Genomic DNA, 16,236 nt, shown 5'->3' on the forward strand with positions numbered 1-16,236 from the left:
TTTTTGAAAAACTAGAACACAATCACATCCATCAGCCTGGGTCTGCCCTGGGTTAGGATCATCAGGCCTGGCAGAAATTCTCTCTAGCTGCGATGGCATGACCCTGTAAATCGGAATCTTAAGGAGGTTACTAAAAAGCTCTGAGCACTAATACATGAGCTCAACAAGGTGCGGGGTATACGGTCAATATGCAAAAATCAATGGTGTTTCTCTATAAACTAGCAATGAACAATCTACACATGAAATTAATAAAACAATTCCATTCACCAGAGTATCAAAAACAATAAAATATTTTGAAATACATTTGGCAAAAGAAGTGCGACCTTAAATTCTGAAAACTAGAGAAAACACTGTTGAAAGACATTAGAGGCTGGGTGCAGTGGCTCGCTCCTGTAATCCCAGCACTTTGGGAGGCCGAGGCGGGCGGGTTACTTGAGGCCAGGAGTTCGAGGCCTCATGTTCTGGCCAACATGGTGGAACCCCATCTCTACCACAAATACAAAAAACTTAGCGAGGCGTGGTGATGCACACCCATAATTCCAGCTACTCCAGAGGCTGAGGCAGGAGAATTGCTTGAGCCAGGGAGGCGGAGGTTGCAGTGAGCTGAGATTGTGCCACTGCAACTACAGCCTGGCAACAGAGTGAGACACTGTCTTAAAAAAAAAAAAAAAAAAAGAAAGAAAAATTAGAGACAACTTAATAAGTAAGACATTCCATGTCCCATGTTCATGGATCAGAAGAGTTCTTATGATTAAGATGGCAAAACTCCCCAAACTCCAAACTGATCTACAGTGTCATGCAGTCCCCATCAAAATGCACAAGCTTTTTTTTTCTCCAGAGATTGACAAGCTGATCTCAAAATTCATATGGATATTCAAGAGGCTCAGAGTAGCCAAAATCCTTCCTACAAAGTTATAATAATCAGGACAGCATGAGACCAGCATAAGGAAAAACAGCATAAGATCTATGGAACAGAATTAAGTGTCCAGAAATAAATCCTACATTTACAACAAGGGTGCCAAGATACATCAATGGGGGAAAGAATCATCCTTTCAGCAAATGGTGCTGGGACCACTGGATATTCACATGCAAAGGAATGAAACTGAACCCCTTCCTCATACCACACACAAAAGTAACTCAACTAGGTCACAGACCTAAATGCAAGGACGAAAACTAGAAAACGCTTGGAAGAAATTATAGCAGCAAGTCCTTGTGACCTAAGAGGCTGGAGTGTCATGGATTTTATCATAAAAAGCCCACAGCCACTTCCCCCAGCATCCACTAAGCTACAAACCACAGCCTGGGCCTCCTCATGAAGGGCAGCATGCAGTGGAGGAGTTGAGGGCGATTCTCCTCCTACGTCACTCTAAAGCACAAGCACAGACGCCCCTCCTGCCTGCGAGGGACTTGCGTTCCTCCGCCCGCCATCTGCTCTCCCTCCCCTCCCACCATGTCATCCCCCTTCTGGGGCGCCAACCATGAGGAAGTGAATTGAAGTGGAGAATCGCTTGAGCCAGGGAGGCGGAGGTTGCAGTGAGCTGAGATTGTGCCACTGCAACTCCAGCCTGGGCAACAGAGTGAGACATTGTCTAAAAAAAAAAAAAAAAAATTAGAGACAACTTAAATAAGTAAGACATTCCGTGTCCCATGTTCATGGATCAGAAGAGTTCTTATGATTAAGATGGCAAAACTCCCCAACCTCCAAACTGATCTACAGTGTCATGCAGTCCCCATCAAAATGCAAAAGCTTTTTTTTCTTTTCTCCAGAGATTGACAAGCTGATCTCAAAATTCATATGGATATTCAAGAGGCTCAGAGTAGCCAAAATCCTTCCTACAAAGTTATAATAATCAGGACAGCGTGGGACCAGCATAAGGAAAAAAGAAAAGATCTGTGGAACAGAATTGAGTGTCCAGAAATAAATCCTGCATTTACAACAGGGGTGCAAATGTTACAAACATTACAGAGAACTCTTCTGATCCATGAACATGGGACACGGAATGTCTTACTTATTTAAGTTGTCAAAGGCCAGCGATGTCACTGACACTGAGCCCTGAGCACCCAGGCCAGGGACCCAGTGACAGCGATGGAGCACAGCTCCTGGGGTCAGCAGTGAGGTAGGAAGAGCCAGCACTACCACGCAGGAGGTGGGGAGGGGGCAGGAAGTGGCGTGGCAAAGCCACCGCCATTACCTCGTCGGTCTGGGACACCTGTCCATCAGCCAAGGGCTCCAGCTCTGCCGTGGCGGGCGCCGACAGGATGCTGCGGCCAGAACACACAGAGGTCGGTCAGTGCAGCTGCGAGGGTGGTGTAAGCTCTGGGAGAGAATCCCCAGACTAAGTTTCCCGAGTACGCTGGCGCCGGCCACGCCGTTCACCATGGGCAGAACGTCACCAAGGCTTGCGGTGCTGGGCTTTCCAGCGGGGGTGAGCACCCTAGGCTGAGGAGTGTGGGCACTGGTGTGGCCTCATGACCCCAGGAGGAGAGGCAGAGATGGAGGCACAGTGCAGGGCCAGTCCACCGGGCACCGTCCACACCCGGGTCGAGGGGACTGTGCTGTAGGGAATGTCAATGGCCTGTGCGCTGCACGACACTGAGGAGCACCTGGCCTCTACCTGCTAATGCCCAGCACACCCCGTGTGGCGAAGCTGACTAAGCATGTCTGCAGACGTTGCCTGATGTCCCCTGGGGGGCACAGTCACTCCAGTGAGGATAAGCAAAAAAGAAAACACATTCCCGTGGCAGGGAACCTCGGCAAAGGCCGAGGAAAGGTCCGGGCACTGATCCAAAGCACAGGTGCTCTGCTCAGATGTGGCGAGCCTCGGGCCGCCAAGCCTTGGCATGGGGACGGCGGGGAAGGGAGGCGGGGACGGCGGGGAAGGGAGGCGGGGACGGCGGGGAAGGGAGGCGGGGACGGCGGGGAAGGGAGGCGGGGACGGCGGGGAAGGTAGGCGGGGACGGCGGGGAAGGGAGGAGGCCACAGCTTCGTGATCTGGCCGGAGCTGGGGGGCTGTGGAGGCACCACAGGAAGAAAGGGAGGCTTGGTCGCAGGCCTCAAGTGCCAGCTCAGGGGCAGGACTTTTCAGCAGGCAACAGGAGCTACGAAGGAGCCTGAGCGTGGGCCAGGGTGGCCGGGGCCGTGCTGGGAGAGGAGCCCCGTGGCTGCGGAGCCACCGCCCGTGAGCACACTCACCTCTGCAGGGCAGGAAGCTGGAAGCGCTCGATGCAGAACTGGACGAAGGCCCTCAGGTCCGTCTTGCTGATCCCGCCTATGGGGTTGATGTCCGCACTGGAGCAGTCATACTTGGTCAGGTAGCCCAGGAGACTGCGGGGAAAGGGAGAGAGAGTGCGGGTTCCCGAGGGGCCGCAGACTCCATCAACCCTGGCCAGCCAGGGAGTCGCTTCTTCCAGGGGCCCTGAAGCCAGAAGTGTGGCAAATTCAAGGGTCCCGGAGAAGTCCCAGAGCAACCCGCAAAGGTGGCAGAGGCTGCAGAGGACCCAGGAGGGCCTTTGAGTGCACCAGAGGAGACGTCGGGGATGGCAGGCAGGTTTCGGGGGTCACCAGAACGGAGCTGGGAGCAGCTGTCTGAACAGAGCTGAGGGACAGAGGTCTTGGGACGTCGGGAGTAAGCAGAGACCCAACACACGTGGACACTCTGCTGCCCAGGCAGCCGGGCCCCTCCCCTGCCTGTCAACTCTGAGGCCTGTGGTCGGCAGAAGAATCCATCGCTCACTAAGGTGCCCACGTCCTAATCCCCAGAACCTGTGACTCTGTCACCTCGCAGGGCAAAAGGGACTTTGCAGATGGACTCAGCTGGGGACTTGAGATGTGGGGGTGATGCTGGATTGCAGGGCGGGCCCGAAATGCAATCACAGGAGTCCTTAAAAGAAGGGGGTGAAAGTGAGAGTCGAGGGAGCCCTGACTGCAGGGAAAGGCAGAGACGCGAGGCCGCTGGTGGTGAAGACGGAGGAGGGGTCGTGAGCCAAAGAAGGCGGGACTCCAGAGCCTGGGGACCCATACTGGACGTGCATCCTACAGAACTGAGGGACCATAAATGTGTGTTGTTGAAGGCACTAACTTTGTGGTCCTGGGTTACAGCCGTCCTTCTCCACCCCACCCCGCTGCCAACACTGGCGCAGGCCTCCAGGTTCTCCACGGGACTCCCGGCTGACCACTCATCTCCTCCACACCAGGCCAGGCCAGGCCCTTCCACTGTCTGAATCCCCTCAGCGGTGCCCTTGACCTTGCAAGGCCTTCCAGGCTGGCCTCTGCCTATCCCACCAGACGCATTTCTTGACACTCCCAAACTCATACCTCCATGCCCTCTCACCCCTCCTGATCCTCACTGTGGTGCAATGTTGGGGGTGTGAGATCCCCAGGGTCCCAACAGAGGGACAGGTGAGACCCTGTGCTGCCTTCAGTGAGGGCTGCCCCAGTCACCCCATCGCTCCCTGTCCTGTCCCATCCAAGTGTCCTTTAGCAGGAGCTGGGATATGGACCAGACGGGCCAGGGGAGTTGACAGTCTCCATCTTACCACTTTTTCTCTTCCATCCCCAGTAACTGCCAAGGACTAGGGAAATCCACCTGGGCTGACTCAGAGAGCACAGCCAGGGGAAATCCCGCAGTGCAGAGCTCAGCTCAACCTGCAGACCCGTGGGGCCAGGATGCTGCCTCGTCTTGGTGGAAGGAAACTCCGGCCGGGAGGTGGGGACCATGGGGATGGGGAGGCACGGTTATAGGGGGAAAATTGAGGCAGACTTTTTCTGGTGAAATCAAGACTGATTTGGTGGATTGGTGAGACTCTGAAGCCAGCAACAGGTGTGGCCATAAATTTCAATACAGGACCATGGAGCTCCAGCAGCTGTCCGCTCCTCTCGCACTCTTTATTTGGTGCATTTATTTTCTAAATGCATTCCCCCAGGCTGGTCACTTCCATCAGCCGAAATCATGTTGTTAGAAGCCTACCTTCAACACAGCCTCTCAGCTCTGCATTTCCGTGCTGACCCCAACTTAACCCCGCAGGGCTGGCTTCACTCTCCTCTCCCCTCCTGCTGTCTCTGGAATCTTCCCCTGGGCCTGCCTCTGAACCCACGCCTCCTGCTGCTGTGGGTGCACTGGCCGGGTCCCCAGCAAACCACCCTCCTGCCTGGTCACCTGCTCTCATCTCCTCGCCAGCAACATCCCCACTGTCCCGCACCAGCAAGTCCACTCCCTCTCTACTGGTCTTTTCTTGACAGCATCTTAAGGCAAGAAAACAAATGGAGGCCAGTCTGGGCAACAGAGCAGAAACAAAAAAAAAAGGCGTAGTGGTGCATGCCTACAGTCCCAGCTACTTGGGAGGCTAAGGTGGGAGGACTGTTTGAGCCCAGGAGGTCGAAGCTGCAGTGAGCTGTGACGGTGCCACTGCACTCCAGCCTGGGTGACAGAGCAAGACCTGTCTCTAATAATAAAGCAAACTCCTTTTCCTGTCCCCAGTGATCTCTGCAGCGCCTATCCTGGGCCTCCCCTCCCCTTCAAAGTGAAATTTCTGGAAACAGCTGTCTCTGACTTCTCACACCTCCCCCTGCCTCACACACCGCACACTTTCCAAAACAGCTCTGCGGGTCTTCCAGTCCCCACTCAAGACCAGGCCTTTCAGGGAGACAATGACGGGCTCTCAGTCCTGGGGGAGTCACGACTCAGGCCTTCACAGGCTCTTCTCCACCCACTCTCGCCTCCCACAGGCCTTTATGAAACCCACTTCTCAGTAGGGCCCTCCCTGGGCAAGCTGCTTACAAACTCCCAGCTCTCCCTTCCCCTCCTTGAGCTCTCTGGGCAGATGTTTCCTACAATACACATGTTATCTGCTGGGCTATCACTGTCTCCTCCCACTTGCAGAGAACAGGAATTGTTTCTGACTCATTCACACCACTGGGAAGAAAGCCTGATGGAGGACAGGTGTCCAACAGGCCGCTGATGAGCAGACAGGCATGTAACTGAACTAGAATCAGATGCAATTCAACGACAGAATTACAGGGAAATTTAAAAAAATCAACACTACACATTTGAGATTCTCACCAGAACACAGAGGAAGAGAAGGACTGGCTGTGACCAGTGAGAAGAAGGTGGCAGAGGGAGATGCAGCATGGGAAACAGAGAGAAGGGCTTCACTACAACATCACAAGGGGAGTGTCCGCAGCCACAGAGCCTTGTGTCCCACAGCTGAGGGATCATGTTTGTTTATTTTATTTTCTTTTTTTTTTGAGATGGAGTCTCGCTCTGTCACCCAGGCTGGAGTGCAGTGACGCGATCTCGGCTCACTGCAAGCTCCGCCTCCCGGGTTCACGCCATTCTCCTGCCTCAGCCTCCTGAGTAGCTGGGACTACAGCCGCCCGCCACCACGCCCGGCTAAGTTTTTGTATTTTTAGTAGAGACAGGGTTTCACTGTGTTAGCCAGGATGGTCTCCATCTCCTGACCTTGTGATCCACCTGCCTCGGCCTCCAAAAGTGCTGGGATTACAGGCGTGAGCCGCCGCGCCAGTCCCATTTGTTTATTTTCTAAATGGCATCTAGAGACCTTCCAACTCCCAGAACCCAATCCCACCCTGGAAAATATACTTGTTTCTTTGTTAACATTTTAAATACTAGAAAATGATGGACAAGAGTTGTGAGGGGGAACTCTTACAACACAATTTTATAACAGATCAAATTCTTCCTCATCTACAAAAGCAATGCAGAGCCAAAGCAAACATCAATCTCCTCAACTACACCAGAGCTCAGAATATACACCAGCCAACACACCCCTCCTGCAAAATCAGTCCCTTACAAAGGCACCAGAGGCACCAGAAAAGCAATGGTCAAAATATGCACGAGGATGAAAATTTTTACACAGTATCAGGTGTTAATTTCAAATTTCTGTAATTAGAAAAATAAAATAGGATTTAAGAGTAAAAAATAAGTTTTAAGAGAGAACACATCTGCAGACAGGTAAGGACGCAGAGTGATTAAGACACTCATACTCTTTGGGAGGCCGAGGTGGGCAGATCACGAGGTCAGGAGATCGAGACCATCCTGGCTAACACGGTGAAACCCCGTCTCTACTAAAAATACAAAAAAAATTAGCCGGGCTTGGTGGTGGGCGCCTGTAGTCTCAGCTACTCGGGAGGCTGAGGCAGGAGAATGGTGTGAACCCTGGAGGCGGAGCTTGCAGTGAGCCGAGATCACGCCACTGCACCCCAGCCTGGGGGACAAAGTGAGACTCCGTCTCAAAAAAAAAAGAAGACACTCACACCATAGAAAAAAGAGAGGGATAGATGGATGGAAGGAAGGAAATGTGGACAGATGGGTGGATGGATGGACAAAGGGAGAGATGGGTGGATGGATGGGCTGGTGGACAGATGAAATGGTGAATGAATACATGGATAGATGAGTGGATAGACGGACAGATGGGTGGATGGACAGACACATGGGTGGATAAATGGATAGGTGGGTGGGTGGATGAATGCATGGAGGGACGGATGGGTGGAAGGATGTGTGGGTAGATGGATGGATGGATGAATGCATAGACAGACAGATGGGTGAATGAAAGGATAGATGAGTGGGTGAGTGGGTGGGTGGATGGATGAATAGATGGGTCATAGGTGGGTGGATGGACAGACAGATGGGTGGGTGGGTGGATGGATGGATGGATGAATGGATGGACAGACAGATGGGTGGATGAATGGACAGGTGAGTGGGTATATGGATGGGTGGATGCATAGATGGATAGATGAATGGACAGATGGATGGATGGGTGGATAGATGGATGGCCCAACTGATGGATGGTTAGATGGATGCATAGACAAACAAATGAATAAATGACAAATAGTTTTTGAAATCCCTCCGCTCCTAAGGAGCATCTAAGAACAGCACAGATGAGCTGAGAGGGGCAGAGGCTCACCTAAGGGAAGTGGGGAAACCAAGGCTGGAAAAGAATTTCTAGCAGCCTCCACTGCTGGGCTTGAGGGGCAGCTTGAATTTTATCTGGAAAACAACAGGGAGGCTCTGAGTTTTGTTGAATATGAGAAGGGGAGTATTTTCAGTCCACATAAAAAATGAACTCTGGTTTGGAGGTAAAAACTAGCTGCAAAGGAATGACTTAAGACGCAGTGGAACAGCCTAGAAGGAAGAGGGGAGCCTGACCATGGCAGAGGGTGGTGGGAAGATGAATTTGAGGTGCAGTAGAGATGAAGAACCACAAGGCTGATGAAAGTGGTGAGCACCCAGAGCCACCTGCAGAAACGCGATACTCATCCGCTCTGCCACTCGGGCTGGGTGAAATTCTAGAGGAATGATGTCGTTCCAGGAACCAAACCCGCCATGAGAGGCACAGGATGATAGAATCTCACAGCGTGTCACCTTCAGAGACCTGAGAGGTTCAGGGGCCCACCACCACGTGCCACTGGGCCACACTCACCTCTCATCCACGTTGGCGGATCCCAGCACGAGGAGCCCACCGCGGATGCCCCGAGACCAGAGGCTCAGCTGAGCGAACAGATAGGCGAGGACCATCCGTATTCGAGCCTGGACAACACAACAGAGGAAATAACCGGTTCCCTTGCAAAGGAACATGGGGGAGACACACACCCACAAACTCTTGAAAACAAGAAAATTAAAATAGCTTAGGAGCTCTGTAGTGTTCTGGGAACATCAGAGTCTCAGAGTCCCATAGTGTCCCGAGGCCTTCCTCTCGGGGTGATCCCACCTCCACAAGGCTCACACAAGCCCAGTGGTGCCTTGCCTTCAAAGATGGGAGCACCCAGAGCCCGGGAGGGCAGAGGGAGCATCGGTGGCAGGACTGAGTCGTGGGGTCCCTGGGAGAAAGCTTGGCAACTGCATTTCCATCCTTTTACCACTGGCAGGAGGGGAGAGGCCACCCAGGCACAGCAGAAAGGGGACAGAGAGAGACACGACAGATCCCAGCAGCTGGAGCCCCCAGCCTCTCTTCTCCTCCGCCCATCATGGAGCAGCCAGTCAAGTGCAGTAGCCCAGGAGGCAGACAACGTCTGGGCTGTTCCCTGAGGATTAAAGAGACACACACTCACACACACACAGTCATGTGCACTCTCACACTCATGCACACCCACCCACCCACACGCTCACAGGCTGCTCGTGCACTCACTCATGCAGACGCACCCATGCACACAATTGTGCACTCACGTTTGTGCACACTCACTCGCACACCCACACACTCACACTTGCTTGTGCACAAACACTCACAAGCACACCCACTCTTGTGCATACTCACATTCACACTCTTGTACTCTCATACACTCATGTAACCTCTCACGCTCAGTCTCACACTCAGGCTCACGCTCAGGCTCACACTCAGGCTCAGACACACCCTCTTGCTCTTGCACTCACGCTCATGCACACACTCAAGCATGCACATCCTTACACCCCCGCTCTTGCTCTTACACATCACATGCTCATGCACCAACACACACGCAGACCCCCCTCCTTGTTAACAAGGCTGCATGACTGATGTCTTCAGTGAGGCATACAAGCTGTGACCCCAGCACTGGCTATCCCTAGGTAACCTGTGCCATGACCTTCATGGTGACGACGGCCCGGGTGGGGGCACCTGCACATCCTGTAGTGATTGTCCCAGGGCTCCCTGCACCCCCACCCCCAGGGGATGACAGCCCAGGTGGGGTCACCTGCACATCCTGCACCAGCCATCCCAGGGCTCCCTGCACCCCCACCCCCAGGGGACGCCGGCCCAGGCGGGGGCACCTGCACATTTTGCAGCGCCAGGTTTTCCCTGCTGCTTCCTCCATGAGCTGCGAATAGAGGGCTCTTCCCCGTCACCAGGCTGAAGATGCCCATGACGGCCTTCACGGCTGGATCGATGTTGAGACTGATGTGGTGGCTGGAAGGAGAAGGGTAGGCATTGAAGGCAGCGTGTGCACGTGTGTGCATGTGTGCGCGCATGTGCGGTGAAGCCCTGATGACCTAAAACTGACCATTGTAACCCGTTTGAAGTGTATGATTTGTGGTGTTTAGCAATCCACAGTGCTGCGCAGCCATCACCACCATCCAGCTCAGAACTTCCCATCACCAGAGAAGGAAACCCCATCCCACTGGCAGTCTGTCCCCACTCCCTCCTCCTCCAGCTCTGACAGCTGTGACAGTGACAGATGCAGAGAGTGACAGACACCCTCTCTCTCTATGCTGTGGCCTGTTCTGGACATTGTGTAGAAATGGAATGGAAATGGAATCAAACACCATGTGGCCTGGTGTGGCTGGCTCCACTCCCTTCATCCGCACTACGTCTTCAAGGTTTCTCCTGTGTCATGTGATTGTGCTGCACTCCTTTTCGTGGGTGAATAATATTCCACCATGTGAATGGACCACAGTTTCTTCCTCCGTTCATCTGAGATGGACCTTGGGTTGTCCCTACCTCTTGGCTTCTGCAAATAGTGCTCCTATGGACTTTCCTGAACAAGTATCTGTTCGGGTCCTTGCTTCTGATTCCTCTGAGTACATATCTAGGAGGACAATCACTGGAGGGCAGGGGGACAGCTTTTAGCTGAGCTCAACAAACAGGATGGGGAGCTGCTCATTTTCTCCTAGGAGCCATTATGGATGGAACATTCTAGATGGAACCCAGTCTCTCTTCTCTGGAAAGGTGCCCTCCCCCTCCACTGTCCTCACGTAGAGAACTGCCCATGGAAGAGGCAGTGAGGGTGGGGGAAGGGAAAGGAGGAGGGGTAGGAGCCAGCCCACAGGCAACTTCCAGGACCTGCTGCACACCCCAGTGAGCACACATGACCTGCAGCCTGCACTGGGAACGCAAGGAGTGAGGGGACGGAAGGGTGGAAATCGCAGGCACCATCTGAGACTGGGGTGGGTCAGATAGGGAGGACTCATACACAGCTTCCCTGAAATCTGGCTCAAACCAAGAGAAAGTGGAGCCCTGATAAGCTCCTAGATGCACATTTAAACAATTGCTGATGACTGGAGAAACAAACTGGTCTATCTGTACAGTGGAATATTATTCACCCACAAAAAGGGACGGAGCACTGACACGTTAATCCACATTGTGGATGACACGATGCGGAATGAATGAAGCCAGTCACCAATGCACTCACAGGCGGAGCTTCCAGCGACTCTGAGCTCTGTCAGCCACCTGCCATGCCCAACACCAGGGACCAACCCTACCTTCCAATCTGCTGGGCCAACTCTCTGGCTCGGGTGCACGTCTCTTGGGAGGAGTTCTTGCTGGCCATGTAGCAGGTGGTCAGTATGCGTCCACAGAGGTCTCGGGGATCCTGGGGGGTGTAGCTGATCTGGTTCACGATGGTGCGGACATCAGCCAGCACTTCCTCATCTGAAAACCGCCAGGACAGACTGGGTGGAAGTCACCTGAGTGTGTGGGGTGCCTACATAGTTCCACCCCAGTCTATGCCCCCAGATGCCCACGCAGCTCCACCCCAGTCTATGCCCCCAGATGCCCATGCAGCTGCACCCCAGTCTACGCCCCCAGATGCCTGTGTGGCTCCACCCCAGTCTACACCCCCAGGTGCCCGTGCGCCTCCACCCCGGTCTACACCCCCAGGTGCCCGTGCGGCTCCACCCCGGTCTACAACCCCAGGTGCCCGTGCGGCTCCACCCCAGTCTACACCCCCAGGTGCCCGTGCAGCTCCACCCCAGTCTATGCCCCCAGGTGCCAGTGCAGCGCCAGCCCACGCTATAGCCCACAGCCCCATCTGACGGGCATCATCACCCCTGTTCTGCTGCATATGCTAAGGTGATGTCCGATACCATATCACATGGGGGAGGATGTGAACCTCCGACACCTGTGTTCTTTCCACCAGGCCACACCATGCACAGAGCAGGCAGGTACAGCTCTGGAGACTCAGCCACATGGGCCCAAAGCCCCAGGAAGCTGCTGATGGCCTTGCTGCCTTGGCTGCAGGACTGGGATGTGACGCTGTGACATTTGTGCATGGCCACAAAGCCCCCTTCACCCGGATGTCCATGGCACGGGTGTTTCCTCTGCCCCCTCCTGGGTCCCTGACTCAGGCAGCCCAAGGGCTGGACCCTGGAGCCTCCCTCAAGCCAACAGATGTCACCTACTTCCGCTCCTCACGGCCTCGCAGACCTGGCAGCACATGGAGTAGATGAGGCAGGCGGTGGCTGCGCTGTCCACCCCACCACTCAAGGGCAGCAAAAACCCTGCCTGGAATGGACCAACCAAACACAGTGTGAGCAGAGCCTCAGAGAAGCGGCATGCCCATGGATCAGCCAAGCTCCACCCACAGACCTCAAGGAGGTGTCCACAGCTATGCACATGGGTGTCGGCACTTTCCATGGAGTCAGGACAAATACCCACACGTGGCAGGATGAATGGATTTTTCAGAGGGAAAAAAGACGCTTCACTGTGGGGGCGTGTCAGAGGCTGACTCCACCGATGAACTGCAGATATGCGTGATTACAATGCTGGCGAGATGGTGAGGGTGACCCTGAACGCTGACGGGCTGGGTTCCGCTGAGCCTCCAAAGGTGGAGCTGACCCCAGCCATTGTGCCCACCTTGCCTCTGGCTAGCGCAGACTAAGCTCCCCATGGAGGCAGAGTGATGAAATGCTTTTTGTTGTTTGCATTAAAAGAAAAAAAAAAATCCCTACCCTGCCCCAGAATAAAACCAGACCAACCAGCAGAACAAGCAAAGTGGGCTCACTAGAAACTGGAAGTCTTACCTGTTCGCTTCGTCTTAAAAAATCCCAGAGCCAGCAGGCAGGTCCAAGGCTGCAGGGCAATCAGAACATGGAGCCCGGAGGCGGCGGCCCCTGCCCACAGCACCCGACAACCCACCCAAGCAGGCCCCAGGAGGCTGCAGTGCCAGAGTCAACGCTGGGCTCTCAGGACGCCCGTCTCTGCTTTAGGCACCTCGTGAGAAGGGATGCATGTGATTCCGAAGACAGCCCTGGGACGTGGGTATTATCATCGTCCTCATTTTAAAATGGGGACACTGAGCCACAGAACGGACAGCACCTTGGGGCCCAAGGTCACAGCACGGGGAAGCAGCAGGGCTGGGGGTCACACCCAGGAGGTCTGGCTCTAGCATCCATGCCCTCAACCCAGGAGAGGCACAGTTGCCTCCTGCCAAGTCCCCACCCAGGCAGGTTCTGAAAACCCACTGCGTGACCTCCAGGAGTCCCCACCCCAGAGGCGTGGCCACACGGACGCCAGGTCCCTCCCAGGGGTCAGGGGCCACACACCTTATCTCCTCCTCAGGGCTGTGGTATTTCCACTCGATGGGCTCAGAGACGGGTGCCAGCAAGTCCTCGTGGCACGAGAGGGCAAAGTCCACCTTCACTCTGGGGTAGGGGCTCGCCCTGCTGGCCTGGCAATGGAGATTCAAGACACAATGACTCCCAGCTTCACGGAAACCCTCTGGGTCCCTGGGACCAACAGACAAGCAGGACTCCATCAGCCACAGAAACGCATGTCAAAACCACAGCGAGGCCACCCTCACTCCCACGAGGATGGCGAGAAGCAAAACGACCATTGGCAACAGGTGCTGGTGAGGGGTGAGAAACCGGGATCCTCAAACCCGGCTGCCTGGAAACTACCATGGTGCAGCCGTGTGGCAAACGCTCTGGCAGCTCCTCAAAGGCTAAACAGAGCCAGGCACGGTGGCTCACACCTGTAATCCCAGCACTTTGGGAGGCTGAGGCAGGTGGATCACCTGAGGTCAGGAGTTCGAGACCAGCCAGACCAATATGATGAAACCCTGTCTCTACTAAAAATACAAAAATTAGCTGGGCATGGTGGTGGGTGCCTGTAATCCCAGTTACTCGGGAGGCTGAGACAGGAGACTCGCTTGAACCTACGAGACAGAGGTTGTGGTGAGCTGGGATTGCGCCATTGCACTCCAGCCTATGGTAGTTCACAGCAAGGGCGAAACTCTGTCTCAAAAAACAAACAAACAAACAAAAAGCAAAAAACGGCTAACAGAGTTACCATAAGACCCAGCCAATTCCACTCCTGGATAGACACACCCAAGAGAAATGAAAATGTGTCCCCTCCAACACAAGTACATGTATGTTTGTAGCAGAATTGTTCATGATAGACAGAAAGTGGAAACATTCCTGATGCCCATCAGTGGATGAGTGAATAAACACAACGTGTCCATCCCCGCTACGGAACACTCTCTGACCATACAAAGGGATGAGCTACAGCCACTCCCTGTATCTGTGGATTCTACACCCGCAGATTCAACCGCACACAGATAGAAGATACAGTAATCGCGGGATCTGAAGCCCATGGATACAGAGGGCCGACTCTTCGTATCAGTGAGTTTTGCAGAGGGGACTGTGGGACACAGGCATTCCTGCAGGGGATTGGTGCAGGCTCCTGGGTCCAATCCCTGTGGATACCAAGGGATGGCTGCACCCGACACATAGATAAACCTTGAAAACAGCACAGTAAAGTGTGGGAAGCCATACACTGTGTGATTTCATCCCAATGAAACATCGAGAATAGGCAAATCCATGAAGACAGAGAGTAGACTCGTGGTTGCCAGGGCCAGAGGAAGGGAACGGGGTGCATAATGGGTACAGTTTCTTTTTGGGGTAATGAAAATGCGCTAAGATTGTGGCTGCATAACTCCATGAATACATGAAAAACCACTGAATCAGGTGCTTAAATGAATACATTGGGTGGTATGGCAAATACAACTTAATAAAACTGCTATGAGAAAAAGGCTGAACACGGTAGTTCACGCCTGTAATTCCAACACTTTGGGAGGCCGAGGCAAGAGGATTGCTTTAGCCCAGGAGTCCAAGACCATCCTAGGCAACGTAGTGAGACTCTGTCTCTACAAAAAAAAAAAAAATTTTAAAAAATTAAAAATTAGTTGGGCATGGTGGCACGTGTCTGTTGTCTCAGCTACTCAGGAGGCTGAGGTGGGAGGATAACTTGAGCCCCAGAGGTCCAGGCTGCGGTGAGCTGTGATGGTACCACTGCACTCAAGCCTGGGCGACGGAACGAGACCCTGTCTCAATCAATCAACAGCAGAAGAGTCCGCTCTGTTATGAGCATCACACTTCTTCAATGTTTGCAAAAATCACTGTCTCATGACAGCTGCTTAGTTGGACATCCTATTTGTGACGATGTCCTGTAGAAACGCAGAGCTGCAGGTTACCAGCAGCAGGACCCTGGGCTGCAGGAGGGGCGTTACTTGCATCCCAGGGTCTCAGACTCAGGCTTAGACAAGGCTCGCTTGCGCCTTGGACCTTGCCTCCGACTGCCGAGGTGGGGACCAGCCTCGGCTGCACACTGTGTGCCTGTTTCTACTGCGCTTGCCGCCCTCCACCTTGAGGCCTTCCTGGGCTCCAAGGCTGCTCGGGTCTTCCTTGTGTGGCAGCCCCTAGCACACTGACTGTCTTGTCGGCCTCTCTGCCTGCCTGTCCCCAGCTCACCCCAGCTCAGGGCCTGGCCCAAGCAGAGGATGACGGGGAACAGATGGAAGCAGGTTCCGTCTGCAGCACCAGCCCTTTCCACGCTCGGGAAGTCCGGAACTTCCCCGTCGGACTTTTCAGGCACTGCACCCTCACGGCCTCCACCAGGCCCGCATGAATGGGGCCACTTTCCACGTCTTTGATGAGCATCCCACACATGTGTCTACTGGAGCACTCACCGCCAGGTTTCGAGATGAAATCTCCGCCCTGTAGCTCCGGACATCCTCCAGATCCAGCGTGGCCGTCAGGACTTCCTGGGGAAGGAAATTTCAAAGAGAACCCATGATTTCCCGTTTGTTCCACTCCCACGTGTAATTTGGCCGCTGTCAAAGGTGTTGTCACACCTTCTAAAGCAGGGGCTGAGACCCCTGGATTCCTGGGGGCCCAGGGATGGGCAGATGACATTGAGGCCGACCCATAGCCCTTCCCCCTCACAGTTGCCACCAGAACCTCCACTTCATTCAGAACTTTGCCAGTGACCAACTAATCACAGCACAAGATACCACCCCGTCAGTAAGACACACCCCGTCAGTAAGACACATCCTTGTCAGTAAGACACACCCCTGTCAGTAAGACACCCCCATGTCAGTAAGACTCCCCAATGTCAGTAAGCCTCTGCCGGCGACTTCTGGGAACACCCCTCTCATCAAAAAGACACACAGGGAGCCAGGGCCCCTTTGCTGCCTCTGCATGTGGCTATGTGAAGATGGGATGGCTGGAGCTGCTGCAAACATCCCATGCCCATGAG

General features: G+C 54.0%; 1 protein-coding gene across 6 annotated transcripts in view; it reads right to left on the reverse strand.

Annotated features, from left to right (window-relative positions):
* The window catches only part of NADSYN1 (NAD synthetase 1), a 57,676-nt gene that overhangs the window by 12,101 nt on the left and 29,339 nt on the right, over positions 1-16,236 (reverse strand). For 4 of the 6 annotated variants that reach the window (XM_054524131.2, XM_024254882.3, XM_054524132.2 and 1 more), the window contains exons 10-18: positions 15,668-15,742; positions 13,245-13,369; positions 12,723-12,771; positions 12,102-12,204; positions 11,184-11,352; positions 9,756-9,891; positions 8,437-8,543; positions 3,194-3,325; positions 2,193-2,262 (exon numbers count right to left, since the gene is read on the reverse strand). In XM_054524131.2, the coding sequence (XP_054380106.1) occupies positions 2,193-2,262; positions 3,194-3,325; positions 8,437-8,543; positions 9,756-9,891; positions 11,184-11,352; positions 12,102-12,204; positions 12,723-12,771; positions 13,245-13,369; positions 15,668-15,742 (966 nt within the window). Of the gene's footprint in view, positions 1-2,192; positions 2,263-3,193; positions 3,326-8,436; positions 8,544-8,607; positions 9,038-9,755; positions 9,892-11,183; positions 11,353-12,101; positions 12,205-12,722; positions 12,772-13,244; positions 13,370-15,667; positions 15,743-16,236 lie in introns of those variants that run through there. The other 2 variants (XM_063728357.1, XM_054524134.2) reach the window with 2 other exon arrangements.

Source organism: Pongo abelii, chromosome 9, assembly GCF_028885655.2.
Source record: "Pongo abelii isolate AG06213 chromosome 9, NHGRI_mPonAbe1-v2.0_pri, whole genome shotgun sequence".
NCBI lineage: Eukaryota > Metazoa > Chordata > Mammalia > Primates > Hominidae > Pongo > Pongo abelii.